The sequence below is a fragment of the Thermobia domestica genome, chromosome 17 (genome assembly GCF_964235325.1).
Source record: "Thermobia domestica chromosome 17, izTheDome1.hap1.1, whole genome shotgun sequence".
Taxonomy (NCBI): domain Eukaryota; kingdom Metazoa; phylum Arthropoda; class Insecta; order Zygentoma; family Lepismatidae; genus Thermobia; species Thermobia domestica.
Window position 1 is genome coordinate 112859446 of NC_137470.1, and position 17596 is coordinate 112877041.

Below are 17596 nucleotides of genomic sequence, written 5' to 3' on the forward strand. Positions count from 1 at the left end.
TGCGTATGTGCGGGTTATTCCCGTTTTATTTTCCGCATCATTGGAGTCTCCTGCTTATTAGGAATTGGAACAAATGAGCTTGTCATTGACAGTTTCTAAGGTTTGTAATCTTCCAAGTCAACAAAGTACGCCACTAAACATTAGTTTTTAAGCAAATCATTGCAAGTGTCTCTATATGTGAAGTTTATACAAACGGAGTGATTTATTGAAACATTTATGAAAAACTTAAGATATTTGTTACTTACCTATATAGTTTTCCTGTGACTTCTTTTATCAATACTAAGATTAAGATGATAATAGAATTCTTATCATACTGGTTCCAGCATGTTCTTTCGCTGACTAAAGATCATTAATGATCAGCAGTTGGTAATAATAGTAGGTATATAGCACTTACGATTTATTTCCGAAGAAAAAGTCTCATGGTGTTAAGCCAGAGAACCTAAGGGATCAGATGACATGTCAAGTATACTCTAGTTCCAAAGATAAATCCTCGTTACACACCTTCTGAAAGAAGTGGGGATATAACTATAAGATCCCAGTAAGAGTTCAACTAAGGGTCGTCCTTCGAAGTTTCGTAATTTATTCAATGTTAAGGAATGTGGGCAGGTGAGTTCTACGAATGTCTCCTGATGCTGAGGACGTCATGTTTTGAAATGAAATTTTACCAAGTCATGTAGTATGCTACGACCGATCCAAAGACAAAGAACAATTTCGTTAAAATATTGACGAATATCCACGTGCAAATGAAGTGGCGTTCCAAACTATTGGAAAATGTATTCGCTGGAATGTTTATCCCACTATGGAAATAGCCAGTTCTAGAGCACATCCAGACAGGACAGCTTAGTCACTGTGGTTTTGATGAAAGAACGGGGATATAAGTCTTCACCCGAGAAATAGCATAGAATGCATTTCCTTCACGTGAGCTGAGTTTAATCTAGTTATCTATCCCATCGACAAACTCGGATCATCCGTACATTAATTTCATAGAGTGGAAAGCAAACTGAATCTCCGCACACTGAATTTCGGAACATCATAAAACGTAAGTGAAGGTCTCTAGCAGTAACCTCTTCAAAAACTTTTCGATTCTTTTTGTCATTCATTGTATGGTAATTCAACACATGGTTTCATAAATTCAGCAATAGGCTCATTTCAAAAATAATAAATCAATTTGAAATACCGCGGCATTAGTTTGAAACGAGGCGAGAAATATAACGGTTCAACAGAAGATGGCAATGAAAAGAATTTGTACTTACCTTCCGTCGACGGCGTCCACGACAGTCGCCCTCAGTCCCAGTACATCGAACGACTCCATCATTCTCTCTCTTCTTTCAGGTCGACGAACCAAGTTAATCATAAATATCTTATCAAAATTAAGAGTGTCTTTCTCAGGCACACTTACATATTTTGACAATATAGGATTTACTGGAAGTGGTGGATGTTCCACTAAAAAGAAAATAAAATGAAATTTAACTTTTTTATTATTTACTTATTTATTTATCGACATTAAGTTTTAATAGTAAACTTCATACTGAGTGGTGCTACAGACTATATCTTAGACGTACATGTAACACATGAGCCAGAGTACATATTCATCATCATCATCATCATCATCATCATAGATATTCTGCCACTATTGGCAGGTCACTTGCCGCAACTGAGAAGCTTCCAGGCTCCACGGTCTTCCGCTAACCTCTTCGTCTTCACGTACGATTTTTTTCTTTTGATATCGTCCATTGATTATAGTCCCCTTCGCCCCCTCCCTCTCTTTCCTGCCACCACACCCTCTAGTACGTCCCTCATGATACACTTTCTTCTTAGCGAATGTCCCAACCAATTTTTCTTCCTCTCCTTAATATCATCTAAAACTATTATTTTCTTCCAAACCATTTATAACAACCTCTCATTCGTTTTCCACTCAAACCAGTTAATTCTCTCCATTCTCCTCCACACTCACATTTCGAAATCTTCCAGTCGCTTTTCATCATTTTTACGTAATGTCCATGTTTCTGACCTATACAGTACAATACTGCATACGAAGTATTTTAATCTTTTTCTCAACACTTTATTCAAGGTCCCACAAAATAGCGTTGTCTTCCTCCTAAAGACTTATTTCGCCATTCCTATCCCTGCTTTTATTTCATATTTCATATCTTTACTAATAATACTACTCAGATATCGAAAGCTAGCCACCTGTTGTATTTTCTCCCCTTTTACTTCTATTTTTGACACCAAACTTCTTCGTTCCAATCACCATGGCTTTTGTCTTTTTAACATTTATTTTCATTCCATATTCTTCACGGCCCTTCCTCAAATTTTCTAACATCTTATTGATTTTCTGTTCAGATTCTGCAACAAGCGCCATACATATTAATAGTATTACGATATTAGTGATCTTATTGTTTGTGGGTGATGTACACAACGATTCATACAAAATCAACATATCTTTATAAATAGTATGTGCGTAAAGGAGTGAATGTGCAATCACCGTTAGGAAAAGTCAAACAACAGTAGACACAATCTGTTAGTTAGTAGGGTGTATTTTGGTACATTTTTCGATTTTCTCGAGAACTACGCATGAGAATTTACCGACAAGAATGTTACTTTGCTCATTTCAATGTGATCCCTTAATTGACACGTCTTATAACACACAAAGAATGAAAAAGTGAATGACTAGACCGGGACTCGAACCTGGAATCTCCGGCATACCGTGCTGATGCGTTAACAAGTTTAAGGACGGTGACGAAACACTCGAAGACGCACCGCGTGCCGGAAGACCAACACATGTACAAAATGAAGATCTTCTGGCAGCAATTGGGGCGAACAGTGGCCAGACATGTGAGGAACTGGGACTACAATTCAGTGTGAGTGGAGAAACCATTCGGCAGCACCTCCATCAAATTGGGAAGTACTACACGTTTGGCCGATGGTTCCCATATGATTTGACTCCAGGCCAGAAGGCAACGTGACCAGACACCTGTATTTCTTTGCTGTCTCGTCTGAGGAAAGAAACATTTTTGGACAGAGTGTTGACATGTGATGAGAAGTGCGTCCTGTACGAAGCTCCACACTGCTGTCATCATTGGTTAGCATCCCATGAACCGGTTCCAAACAGCCGATACCAGCACTGCACCAGAAGAATGCGCAGTCCTCCTGTGTGTTTGGTGAACTGCTCGCGGCATCGTGCATCGAGAACTGCTACCAGCTGCTCAGAGCATCAATACAACTGTGTACTGTCAGCAGTTGAGCCGTGTTCAAGAAAAACTCAAAACTCTTGAGTCAACACTTCTGAACCGCGAAGAGGTCCTCCTGTTACAGGACAACGCTAAGCCCCACGTGGCTAGGATGGCCCGGGACACCATTCTACGCCTTGGATGGGAAACACTATTGCATCCGCCATACTGACCGGACATTGCGCCGTCCGATTATCACCTGTTCCATTCCTTGGACAATCACCTTTGAGGACATCAGTTAAAATCCCTAGTAGAGGTGCAAAATGCACTTGACACCTTCTACGCTCACGGCCCACCAATTTCTACCGCGATGGAATCCATGGCCTTCCAGAACGTTGGCAGAAGGTTGTCGATGCTGATGGGGACTATTTTTGATCTTCCAGGTACGTCTTAGGTGACATGTCCATGTTCGAAGTCGGTGGGTGAAAAAGCCACAGAACTTTCTTGGTTACCTTTATAATAAAAACCATTTATTACGTTCTACAACTGGTCCACTGTTTATTATTATAATTACTTTCCAACCATACGTTACGCATTATCTTCTTTCTTATTTTAATTTAATTATATATTTTTAATAATATATACATACACCAATATTTTGAACATTATACACTGAATAAATCGTTATGAAGAAGTTTTGGCCAGACGAGATTTTGACCCTCAAGTTTCAGGCGACGAGGTGTTCACCAGGCGAGACCGTGGCTACGAGGTGTTCACCAGGCGAGACCGTGGCTACGAGGTTTCAGTTAATATCCCCCATGACCTCATGGGATATCTATGACGGTAAGGTAGTGACGATGTACTTTGGTATTAATCAGTAACTTTTTTAAAATTTCTTTCAGAGGGTATCTTTTACACGTGATGCTCAATAATAAACAACAATCTGTTACAAGAGTCGTGTCTAACTTTAATTTGATTTTGTACTTTTAATAAAATATGTTCCAACAAGTCTCATTTCTACATAATCCCTATTTTTTCTCACTACAAACCAGTTCAAAAACCCTTCTGCACACAAAAGGCAATAACTTCAGAATATCGACTAAATAACTAAAGATTAACTTTATATACTTTTTTACCTAATATTTCTCGTTTGTTTACTTCGGAAAAAGCAAACATTTCATATGATTATTATTGGTATTGTTCTTCAGTGTTATTTTACAAGATTTACTCATAAATTGCCTTAAATTTCTAAATTTGTTAGTACTACGAGCTGAATTCTCATATATTTGCATGAAGAAGATTAAAACCGCAATGCAAACGCAAGAGGACATTTAAGATTTTATTCTCAGAAAAATTGACCCTGGACAATGCTTTAAAAAGTAAAGGAACGCAAAATATTGGGTAAAACGAAAAACAAACAACGTACATAAGGTTAGTCTTTACTAATTTACTTATATAAATACGCAAAACCTAAAATCTTTAAAATATCGATTATATTTATTTATTTGAGATATCGATTTATACCAATATCCTGCAAAAAATATTACGAACCCGTTCCCCACCTTATCCGCATCATAACAGATAACTTAAATGACACTTGACTGCAAATAATACTGGTTAGATAAGAAATGGTATGCACGTATAAAATAAAGTGCACGTAATGGCATACACATACAACACATACACCTATATAGTGACATACACACAAGTCTTACGTACAACAAATTAATGTTGAAACAGCTTTGGAGCTCTTCTTATTAAATCTTTGTTACTCCAGTAAATTTACTTTGTGTATACTACAGTGAGCATCAATGTTTCATAAATTAAATATGTATCTATCTATATCTATCTATCTACATATATATATATATATATATATATATATATATATATATATAATACTAACTAAACTTGTACTTATCAAATACCCTGATTACAATTCTAGCGTGACCGTTCGGCAAAAGGTTATTACCATCTTGAGCACGGATTCTTTCAGAAAACTAACTTGAACCCAGTGAAACAAGTGAGACTTCATATCAATGTTTCATTAATTATTTATTAATCACCAACTTTAGAGGATGCAGGTTATACACAGGAACAGGAGATATGAAGGTAGGAGAATTTCAGTGAAAAATTATTCTGTAAATGGATCAGCTGTAATATTATGTACTCACATGTACCGAGCAATGTTAGTCTTCTGAAAAGATCCCTGGCTGAGGATGGCAATACCTTTTGCCGAAACGTTCACGGTAAAATTGTAATTTGGTATTTTTGGTAAGCACAACTTTAGTTAATAAAAACTGTAAAAACAAACTACGGAAATTAAAAACTGAAAAATAAAAACAAATGAAAGATACTCCTTCTAAGTCCTCATATTGAAAAACATATTTAAACATTTAGTAGTGGATACTCGTTTAATAGCACAATATACTCGATATGATCGAAAAAATGAAATGAAATCTTGAAGTTTGTCCCACGGTTATGCCGGTTAGGCTAAAGGAGACGGTAATAATGAGAGATGAGTGAAAGGGTGGAATGAAGAAAATGGGAGGAAACGGGAGAGCCCCGAGAAAACACACGAACACGGTGTTTGTCCACCACAAAGTCCACACGGCGCGAGCTGGGATCGAACCAGGGACCCCAAGTACCGGAGGTGAACGCTCTACCACTGAGCCACCGCGCCCCCCTCGATATGATCGAGCTACGACAAGTACAATAAATAATGTATATAAATAAACATTACGAACTAAATGTGGCCCCGCGGAGCGTAGTCGGTAACGCTCTCGCCTTTCGTGCGAGTGTTCCTGGATTCGATTAACGGTGGGGACATTCGGTCGGAAATGTGTAACAGCTTTTTCAGGCCAACCACCCCGAGTGAGTTTTCTCATGAGTTTTCCTCATTCACACCACGCAAATTACGGGATGGTATGTAACATAATGGTCCCACACCGCTTCCTTCCTTCCCCATTTCTTTCATCCTCCCCAATTCTGTGGGAAGTGTGATCACAAAGGGACGTAATCCGTCATATGTGTGACAGGTTAACCATTGATACCGAAAGCCCTGAAATCTAATTTATAATCCTACAAAATAAATACAAAAGATAACGAGTGCTCTACCATTTGGGAGAGGTGACTCCACAATCCTTGACCTCGACACGTACAAGAGGTGATATAGTCAGCACCATGCTCTTGCTGCCCTTAGAACCACGTTTCCCAGGTATTTTTTATAGAGGTTGGGTGAAGCCCTCACCTCTTTTGGAATAAGAATTTGAATAGGAAAGAGATCTAGACCCGGGATTTGAACTCAGACCGTCCGGTTTTTAGGTAGGCGCCCTACTACCCACGTCACTGAGGCTCTAAATTATCGTATAAATACATTTATCTCTGCGAATATATTCTTGGGAATTCAACCAGGTCAATAGTTTGTTCTCCAACGTTTGGAAAACAGATCTGTTCCAAACCAAACCAGTTAGCGTAACAACCCATATTTGCGCCTAAGTTTGCTCCAGCGCCATCTGCTAGCGACCGACTGCACTACGTCCAGCGTATCGGCGAGCACGTGGTCACTGCGCTATGACGCCCTGTCCCTAAAAGGCGCATCAGAAGCTTTCTAGACCTAGTGGGCGTCACATCTTGTTTTCACGTGACTCCCCAGTTTGCCTCACAACGCTGGGTGGACGCTGAAAATTGGGAAGCACAGGCACGGGATCGAACTCGGGACCACCTGGACATGAGTCCAACGCTGTAACCGCTAGACTACGGTGTACCATAATAATCTGTTCCAGTACAATAAAAACATTCACTATTATTAAGAACGAATCACATATTTCTTAGCGTAATAACAGTTAAATTTTGTTCGATCTTCTCAAAAACTGCGCAAGAAATTTTCCCTCAAACATGTCGTCTTGTTCAGTTTGATATGAGGACGGTGGCTCAGTGGTAAAGTGCCTAAATCTGGTGCGTGCGGTTCCTGGATCGATCCCTGGCCACGTGAGTTTGTGGTGGACCACATCGTGTCCGTAGGGTTTCTTGGAATTTTTTCCCGTTCCCTCCTAAATTCTCATTTTACAAATTCTTTCATAATCATTTAAGTTGATTAATTATTTGGCTAATTTAAAGAACATAAACATAGGACATTAAACTGGACATTTCATATATCATTTCAACCCTACCTTGTGCTAATTACATTAAATAAGAACCCTTGTCACTCATCTCTCTAACATCCTGCTTTATATATGTATTACCTCAAAAAAATTCCAGGGACACAGTGACTCACTGGTAAAGAGCTTATCTCTGGTGCGTGGGGTCCCTGGTTCGATTCTCGGTCAAGTAAGTTTGTGGTGGACAACATTGTGTCCGTCGGTTTTCTTGGGGTACTGCCGTTTCCTCGCACTTTCTTATTTCACCAATGTTTCCATTATCATTCACTTGCCTAAATCATCGTCTCCCTTAGCCTAAAGGGCATAATTGTGGGACGTTAAAGTGAAAGACTTCATTTCAGTTCAGTTCGATGTGTTCTATAGATTGGAATATGTCTCATCTTTGCATAATATTAAACGTAAACAAAACTTAAAATTAAAAGAGTTAAATCTAAATTTGAATAATTTCTCATTAACCATACTACGCATCATCATCTTGCTAGTGTCGTAATGAAAAGCTTCACGCGAGTATGCTTCGCTACGAATTTCATCTTAATACGTGAAGTGGTTATCGAACATCAATTTTTAGGTTTACAAATACATTCTTGGATCAAAATATCCAGCATATTTCAAACAAAAATTTGCTTGTATGCCCTATGTCCAGAGAACTACATATAGTGTAGCCAAACCCAAAGTATCATTTAACTCAGTATGATGTGTTTATTCCGCAAGAAATACAAAAACTCGATTTAGGGGCCGTTCAAAAATTTTGTGGACCCTGATCCAACTGGCCCAAAAGATTCCATATATTTCAGGCAAAAATTTTCTTGTAAGCCTTATATCTGGAGAACTACATATAGTGTAGCCAAACCTAAAGTTATCAGTTAACTCAGTATGATGTGCTTATTCCGTACAAAATAGGAAAACTCGATTTTAGGGGCACTTCAAAAATTTTGTGGCCCCTAACCCAAAAACTACGGCCAAGATCGCAATCTTTTGATCCATTTTTGGTTTTTCCAATTTTCTTGTTTTTTTCTTTCTTTTTTCGATTTTCTCAAAAACGACACACAAGATTTATATACCCATATCGCTTTGTTTAACTGAATTAGGTTTATCGATTGGTATTTGTCTCATATTTGGACAAAGTTTTTCCAGTTAAACGCTAACATTATTCTAGAATTTCGTTTACAAGCTGTAGTAAAGACAGGAAAAGAGTACACAGCCCACTACGCCTTTCCTTTTATCTTAATAAATACATATCCTCTAAGAGAACTCACTACGTTTATGGTTTATTTTAGTTCACTATATTCTCTACTAAATTTATAGACTAAACCCAACAGATTGAGCAAGGCTATGTGATAAAAATATACAGTATTTAAAAAATCAAAAACAAACGAAAAAGATATATGTAAAAGATATATTTTTAATTTCACAAGTGTGCAGCTGAACTTGTGAAAGTGGAAAAACACAACTGTTGAGTTGAATTGAGTTGATTTTGAGTTTAACGTCCCTATCAGCAGCAAGGCTATATAAGACGGGACCTACTGATTAACGAATCCGAACCACATGAACTCCCGCCGGGAATCGAACACGGGTCTCCAACGACAAAGGCACGTATGCTAACCGCTTAGACACAAAAGGGCTCTAAAACACTTACTTTTTAGTGAAGGAGCGGAATGTAATTAAAAGTTACTCTCCTGAATGTACTCGTATATAAGTGGTGACTAACCCTCAAATAGCCAGAAGAAGTAGAAGTCTGATGAAGGCACAGTCAGTGCCTATCAGTGTCGATAGTGTGTTGAATCTGTTACGTCTTTATGTTTTTAGCTATTTTTATCACACACCCTTGCTGAGTCTATTGTTGTGTTTAATTTGACAATAAGGAAATAAGACCTGATAGAATAGTTACAAATTTCCAGGTATACAATTACGTTTAATAATGAAATTACTTATTTCACAAAAGGTTCCACGTATTAGATGGCTCATTCCATGTGAAATGAACCAATATCAGATTTTATGGTTGCCCTTACATCATGGATTTTCTTCATATTTTGTCTGTGGGTAGATACCCATGAGAAATGACCACAGGAATATTTGCAGATTTTTATCTCTTAAACGGACCTCAGGAAAAATAAATGAAAATCTGGCATTTTCCGAGACTTCTGCCGCGGAAAAATCGACACGTAATGTTAAAAATTCTGTAACTCCCTTATTTTTCGGCCAATTGAAGTGTTTCTGGTGTCAAATTAAAGCTAATAGTCTCTACTATTCAGAACTACTGTTGAATCAGGAAAAGTGGTTCATAGAAAAGAGATACAAACTCTGAAACACAATTTGTATGATTTATATGTTATTTTTGTAAAAAATCATATCTGCTAAATCACTGAAAACGCAACCTCCATATTTTTACCCCAGATTCACCTAAATATGTATGTTCAATAGTGCAAAAATGAAAAGGGTGTTTTTTGTGGTTTGTCAGTAAGAAATTATAATACAGGGACACGACTTATGGCACGTTATTAACATTTAACATTAACATGTTATTAACTATAGAAATGTTGCATTTTGTTGGAATGTTTACTACATTGGTTACATTTGGCTTGGTTGAGATGAACGCGTAACGTGCAAAAATTAATATATTGAAACATTATTTTATGAATACGGAAGGATATAATAATTATTGAAGGAAGTCAATTGCAATGACATTCTCGCTCACTCACTCCCCATCACACATACCCACGTTACTATTACTAGTGGGTCTAATGACCAGGTGCCTCACGTGAATTTCAAAAATTGCGCCGTATAGAGTGGATGGCCGCCATTTTGAAACTGTACATTGGATCACTTGATTGTTAGATACACTAAATTTTATATGTATTTTGCTTCTATTCTCAAAATTTCAAGTCAAAATACTGAAAATTACGACCTGGAGTGTAGATGGCCGCCATTTTAAAAATCGACCGCCATTTTGAAAGTTGACATTGCTCCACTTTAATGGTACGCACAGTAAATTGTATATGTCTCATGCTTCTATTCATAAAATTTCAAGTCGAAAACCCGAAAACCGCCCTATAGCGTGGATGTCCACCATTTTAAAAATCTGGCCGCCATTTTGAAATTTTACTTCTGTTCTATTCTATAAAGCAAATTTCGAGCGTCTCACGGTTCTTACCTCAAAATTTCGTGTTAAAAGACTGGAAATTGCGCCGTAAAGAGTGGATGGCTGCCATTTTGAAATTTTACTTTTGATCACCGCCAAAATCTAGACAGCAAATTTAGGGTATCTCGTAGTCCTATCCTAAAAATTTCGTATTAAAATACCGAAAATTGCGCCCTGTAGCGTGGTACAGACAGACACACAAACAGACAGACACAGGAAAATCCAAACGCAGATCGAGTCCAAGTAGGAGCCTCACTGACGTTCGGCAATTAGTTTATATATATATATATATATATATATATATATATATATATATATAAAATGTTACTGAGTGACCGTTATTTGGTATTTTGAAGTTACTCTAACAATGTTACAAATGGAACCAGGTGACCAGTGTTCGGTTTGCAGGCAGTATGAGGAATGTGAGGAAGTTCCAGACAGGAAAGTAACTTCCGTGTGTGATATGAAAGCAAGTGATGTGGAACTTACCAGACTTAGAGCCAAATGTTCTGACTTGAAATTTATTTGTGATTTCCATTTAAAGCAGTATTTATCTCTTTATGAAGACAGGCAGAGAACATACATTGATCCTTTTCAAAAGCATAAGAAAAGGGTAGTGAAAAGTTTAAAATCTGTTTCGCTGGCATTTTCCAGAAGATTTACAGATATTGAACTAATTCCTGGCACAAAATTGTGTATATCTTGCAGGAAAGCAGTGATAGCAAACAGCAGCAAATCGGACAGTGAAATCAACTTTGATTCTGATGACGCTTACGAACCAGATGAATCTGTCTCAGAAAAACTTAATAAAGCGTGTGAATTACTTAACTGTTCACCACTGAAAGCTACCAAAAGAAAAGTGGACATAAGAGGCACATACTTAACACATAAGGCTAGTCGTCTTGCTGCCAGTTTCACAGGGTTAGCAGCAAACGCTTTTGGTACTGAAGGGCCCCAGTCCTATAAGAATGAGGTGGATGAAGACAAAAAATGCAAAGATTGTGAAAGTCTGATGGAGAAACTTTGCGCAAAGTTCTCTGCCAGCAGTGTTGATGAGAAAGTCCAAATATTAACCCTTGTCCCTGAATCATGGAGTATCCAAGACATAGTGTCTTATTTCAATACCACTGTGTATTTAGCAAAAAAAAAAAACAAGGAAAATATTACAAAAATCACGAAATTTTGAGGTAAGAACCGTGAGACGCTCGAAATTTGCTGTATAGAATAGAACAGAAGTAAAATTTCAAAATGGCGGCCAGATTTTCAAAATGGTGGCCATCCACGCTATATGGCGGTTTTCGGGTTTTCGACTTGAAATTTTATGAATAGAAGCATGAGACATATACAATTTACTGTGCGTACCATTAAAGTGGAGCAATGTCAACTTTCAAAATGGCGGTCGATTTTTAAAATGGCGGCCATCTACACTCCAGGTCGTAATTTTCAGTGTTTTGACTTGAAATTTTGAGAATAGAAGCAAAAGACATAAAATTTAGTGTATCTAACAATCAAGTGATCCAATGTACAGTTTCAAAATGGCGGCCATCCACTCTATACGGCGCAATTTTTGAAATTCACGTGAGGCACCTGGTCATTAGACCCACTAGTAATAGTAACGTGGGTATGTGTGATGGGGAGTGAGTGAGCGAGAATGTCATTGCAATTGACTTCCTTCAATATTTATTATATCCTTCCGTATTCATAAAATAATGTTTCAATATATTAATTTTTGCACGTTACGCGTTCATCTCAACCAAGCCAAATGTAACCAATGTAGTAAACATTCCAACAAAATGCAACATTTCTATAGTTAATAACATGTTAATGTTAAATGTTAATAACGTGCCATAAGTCGTGTCCCTGCATTATAATTTCTTACTGACAAACCACAAAAAACACCTTTTTCATTTTTGCACTATTGAACATACATATTTAGGTGAATCTGAGGTAAAAATATGAAGGTTGTGTTTTCAGTGATTTAGCAGATATGATTTTTTACAAAAATAACATATAAATCATACAAATTGTGTTTCAGAGTTTGTATCTCTTTTCTGTGAACCACTTTTCCTGATTCAACAGTAGTTCTGAATAGTAAAGACTATTAGCTTTAATTTGACACCAGAAACACTTCAATTGGCCGAAAAATAAGGGAGTTACAGAATTTTTAACATTACGTGTCGATTTTTCCGCGGCAGAAGTCTCGGAAAATGCCAGATATTCATTTATTTTTCCTGAGGTCCGTTTAAGAGATAAAAATCTGCAAATATTCCTGTGGTCATTTCTCATGTGTATCTACCCAAAGAAAAAATATGAAGAAAATCCATGACATAAGGGCAAATGGCATTGGTTCATTTCACATGGAATGAGCCAGATATGAAACAACTACATGAGTAAACGTCTGCTCTACTGAAGTTAATATTAAAGTTAATAAATGTTTTGCTCCTAGAAGATATTTTAACGGAAATGAAATAAATTCAGAACAGTGATCACGCAATTCTTTTGACATTTCGAAATAACTCTTTTCTTGAATGTTGCACCTACCCATTAACTAACGTACCCATTACATAATTGCACGATTCTTCTTAATATCATTTCTTTTTCATTTTCAAACCTCGTAAAATTATAACTGTACGAGTAATACGTACATTTACAAATAAGATACCTTTGGGCGTGAGAGACCTAGGTTCGATTCCCGGCGGGAGTTCATGTGGTTTGGATTCCACGTTAATCAGTAGGTCCACGTCTCATATAGCCTCGCTGCTGAAAGAGACGTTAAACTCAAAATCAATTCAACTCAGATACCCTTGTGTCTTAGCACAGTTTTCAATCGTTGATACAAAATAATTGGAAAGCTTAGCAACATCGTTATCAAAAAAGCAATAACTAATTTAATGCATGCTCTGCTTTACATATTATAAACGAAGTTATTCTTTTCTTCTTACCAAGCACTTCCAACTTAATGTTTCTTAGATGTTCATAATCTTCGCGAAGTTCCTGCTCTTCATCTAGCGGAACTGTAACGAACCCGTATACTACTTCATTGCAAACGTATAGAGGAATACCTGCAAATAAAATATACATTAAATACACTAGGTAACTGGAAAACAAAGAAGAAAAACTCACAATAAACTAAAAATCAAATGCAGTATTATTTTTCTTCGTACTCCCATGACTATTATTTGTGAAAGTTATATAGCTAGTAAGCAAATATTAGAGGGGCCTATAAAGTCTGAAACCTACGTCAAAATGGATATACACACTACCTTAAAGTAAGACGTTCCATCACGTTTCTTTAAATTCTTTTAAGCATGTGAAGATCTTGAACAGCCATTGCAGTGGTTATCCTCTCCCACAGATTATTTACAACCCATACTTTCTCAACTGATCTCCAGATTTCCTTGAATTTTCTTCAACACGTGGATCCTAGGCAGCCGTTACGAGTGTTCAAATTCCAGACTTTCGCTACCTATAGCTCAGATCTTAACTTCGTGTGGCAGAGTCCTTGAAGTGAGATCAGGACTTTCATTAAACCTTTTGTCTTCGCGAATTCTCTCGAGGAATTTTGAAGCGTAAAATATATAAAACGATAACCATGCCTGCTGTGCTGTATGGTTGCGAAACATGGTCGCTTACTACGAGCGAAGAACGCAAACTGAAAGTAATTAAGAATAAAATACTGAAGCGAATATTCGGACTCAGCAGGAACGCGAATGGAGGACATCGAAAACTTCATAATCAGAAACTGCCTAATTTATACCGTTTACCAATCACTGTTACGGTTAAGTCTTGGAGGCTCAGGTGTGCAGATCATGTAGCCAGAATGAAAGAAAGTAGGAACGCTTTCACACTTTTAACTGGAAACCGACAAAATCGGACACCGACCATTAGGAAGACTTAGATTTACGTCCAGAGGATGGACAATATTAAGATGGATTTCGCAGAAATGGGAATATAAAATAGAAATTGGATTCAGCTCCCTAATGACAGATGTCAATTGAGAGATTATGTGAACTGAATCTTCGAGTTCCATAGGCCATAGAGTTTGTTAGTTAGTTAGTCATTCGATCAGTGGCGTAAGATTTCTATATAATGAAATAGCGTTATTGGTTTAGACAGTACAACCACAATTTATACATATGAGAACAACAGAAACCAATTGTAACGCGCGCGTTGGGAGACATGCTTTACACCCGCGTTATAACCTTGTCGCGATGTAATGAAACCTAATGTTATACGGTAGTTAGAAGAAATTTTCACAATTTTCCTAACTTTAAATATACTGTGCTGTAATAAACTGCAATTCAGCATACTATACTTACATTCTATAACCACAGAAAAGTCACTAAATTTAGTCTGGCGAACTTGACATCATTTCTTTAAGCCATAGCGCTTATGGCGGAAAGATGCTATAAATGAATCTTGTCACAGTCTTACTGGGGTTCCATTCATATCATCACTTCACATATTTTCTGAACAATTTCGGAAATTTTCTTTCCTGACACAGAAACGTCCACTTCATCAGTGTTGTTTTCATAGTCAATTGTTTTTAAGTTTCCTTCTATTCTATAATTTTTCTGTTTATGTTTGAAGTCACTGCTATCTTGACTGATATCTAGGCGAGTATAATCACAACAACATTTAGAAACTACAGGTTCTCAGGGTTACTGTTATTTCCAAGTGAAAATCGTGTACCAATTTTTTCTTCCCAGTGCCTAATAATAAGTTGATTTCACTTGTTGTGTCGTTATCACTCTAAGTTAGAACTAAGGCTCTGCGAAATAAATTCTTCCAAATCTTAATTTTTGTTTTATTTGAGTGTGTCGAATGTGTTACATGTGATATTTTTTTGGTAATCTCATCTTATCTTCTTTCAAAATATGTTGTCCGATATTTTAAACCATCCATTTCAAGTATGCAGTGAATAACATTGAGATTACCAAAGAAGAGATCATGTTGCTCATGAATATTTATTTATTTAAGTATACATGTTTCTGCGCATTACTGGCATTTGTGACAGACCCATAATGTATGGATGATGACGTTCTTAGGAGAGCACACTATCCGGGGAAGGAGGAAGACAGGAATCTGCCTGGGACCTGTATGGTAGGTACCATTTCCAACATTTGTCTGGTATGAATGAAGAAAACTCAGGAAAAACTTAACTCAGGATGGATGTCCTGAAAAAGCTGTTACACCTCTTCGACCGAGTGCCCAACTGGGAATCAAACCTCACCTCACTAACACTCTTGAAATACTGCCTAAATAACAACGCTTTCCAATTTCCGGACAAAGTGCACAAATAGAATGAAAGACTAGCTAGGGAAGATACCTTATCCCCTTTATTAACTAATACAAAGCTAAATCATTTCCAAAATGAAATTTTAAAATTTCCAAACCACACACAAAATACGAGCCGTCCAGAAAATAAAGAATAATTGCGCATCGCGCGCGGCGCCGATCCCTCGCCACTGCGATCGCATGCGCGGCAGTTAGCTCCTTCCTCCATCTCAGTGTGAACCGAGTCTCAATGCTGTGCGGTCACGCTACTTGTTTTTGAAACGATTCAAAATGGTGGCGCAAATCGAAAATCCCGCCAAATGTGAAGTACGGAGTGTCATTCGTTTTCTGAACACACAAAAAGTTAAGACTATTGAAATTTATAGGCAAATAAAGAATGTTTATGGTGATAATGCAATGAAAGAGTCATCTGTGAGGAAAAGGAGCATTATGTTTAATCAAGGAAGGACCAGCATGTATGATGAAGATCGGAGTGGGAGGCCGTAACTTGTTACGGAAGAACTGAAGACATGACTTGGCACTAAGTGGTTTTCACTTATTCCCGTGGGTAGAAAACAGTTTGGAAACAATGAGAGACTCAAGCAAGCAGTGACAGCCCGGCTCAAATATTTGGAGGCAGATGAGTATAACATCGACATTGAAAAACTTGTCCCACGTTATAACAAGTGTCCTAACATCTCTATCGATTACATAGAACAGTAGAACAAGGTCCTGTGGCTTTGTAGATAAAGATTTGTGCTGATAGCGTTTGTTTTCATTTAACCATGTTCAAACGAACTTTACTTTCTGGACGACCCTCGCACTACCGTTTTGTAGATGATGCATTACATTTATATAAGAAGGACCCACGGTTAGAACTTCTATATAACAGTCTAAACTCCACACACCACAACATCGACGTAACAAAAGCAGTTTAAATCAACACTTGTACAAATTTCCTGGACTCACCACACATACGAAATTAAACGAAGATACAGCAAGCACCCAATATACACATGCAAATTTGGCACACTAAATTGAAACAGAAGCTAATATTTGGAAGAATTTCTTTTACAGAGCCTCAATTCTATGCCTCATCCATTACAACAGAACAACTAAAATCATCTTTTTTATTAAATATTGGGAAGAGAAGTGATTACAGGAATGACACTAAAAACATGGCTAAATTAAGTTGTAACATCACTCAAAATGGATAGTATTAAAACAAAAGATGATAACATGAAATGCATAGGTGTAATTAATACCTTTAAAATTCAGCCGTAAGTTTATCGTAATTACCCTTATGGTGATGTCTGTTGCTAAAGAGAAACGCTATACCTTTAAGACTCTTTTATTTTCTCTCTAGGTATCACTATGATACAAGGTATCTTATTCGTCAATTGAGTTCTCACAATTCTAAATTATAATAATCATTTATTTTAATCTTAAGTTACGACAAACATTAACATAATAATCTTCCTATTCCTGAAATCGTCGTATATCTTATTATTTACACAAACTGTCTCTCTCACAATTGCACATTTTGTGCCTCTTCCTACCCGACTTTCCCAACACCCTCTCCCCCTTTATATATATATAATTATTCAAAACTCGAAACAACACAAATAACATTTTTCTTTACGTGTGTTGGTTTCATTTATCGGAATCCCATGAACTGCCGAATGAATCACCCCATTGCCATGAACTGTCCAATGAATCGTCCTTCTTTCTCTTCCTCTGCTCCTTGTATTTAGCTAACAGATAATCTATCTGTACCTTCATATTGTTTTGCTTCTTTATGAGCTCGGCCAAAATTAGGTCTGATCTAATTACTGAAGCTGCCTTACGAT

General features: G+C 37.2%; 1 protein-coding gene across 2 annotated transcripts in view; it reads right to left on the minus strand.

Moving 5' to 3' along the window:
- The window catches only part of LOC145674297 (glycosyltransferase 25 family member-like), a 95623-nt gene that overhangs the window by 43064 nt on the left and 34963 nt on the right, over positions 1-17596 (minus strand). For both annotated transcript variants that reach the window (XM_081744148.1, XM_081744147.1), the window contains exons 4-5: positions 13412-13531; positions 1254-1443 (exon numbers count right to left, since the gene is read on the minus strand). In XM_081744148.1, the coding sequence (XP_081600274.1) occupies positions 1254-1443; positions 13412-13531 (310 nt within the window). The remainder of the gene's footprint in view (positions 1-1253; positions 1444-13411; positions 13532-17596) is intronic.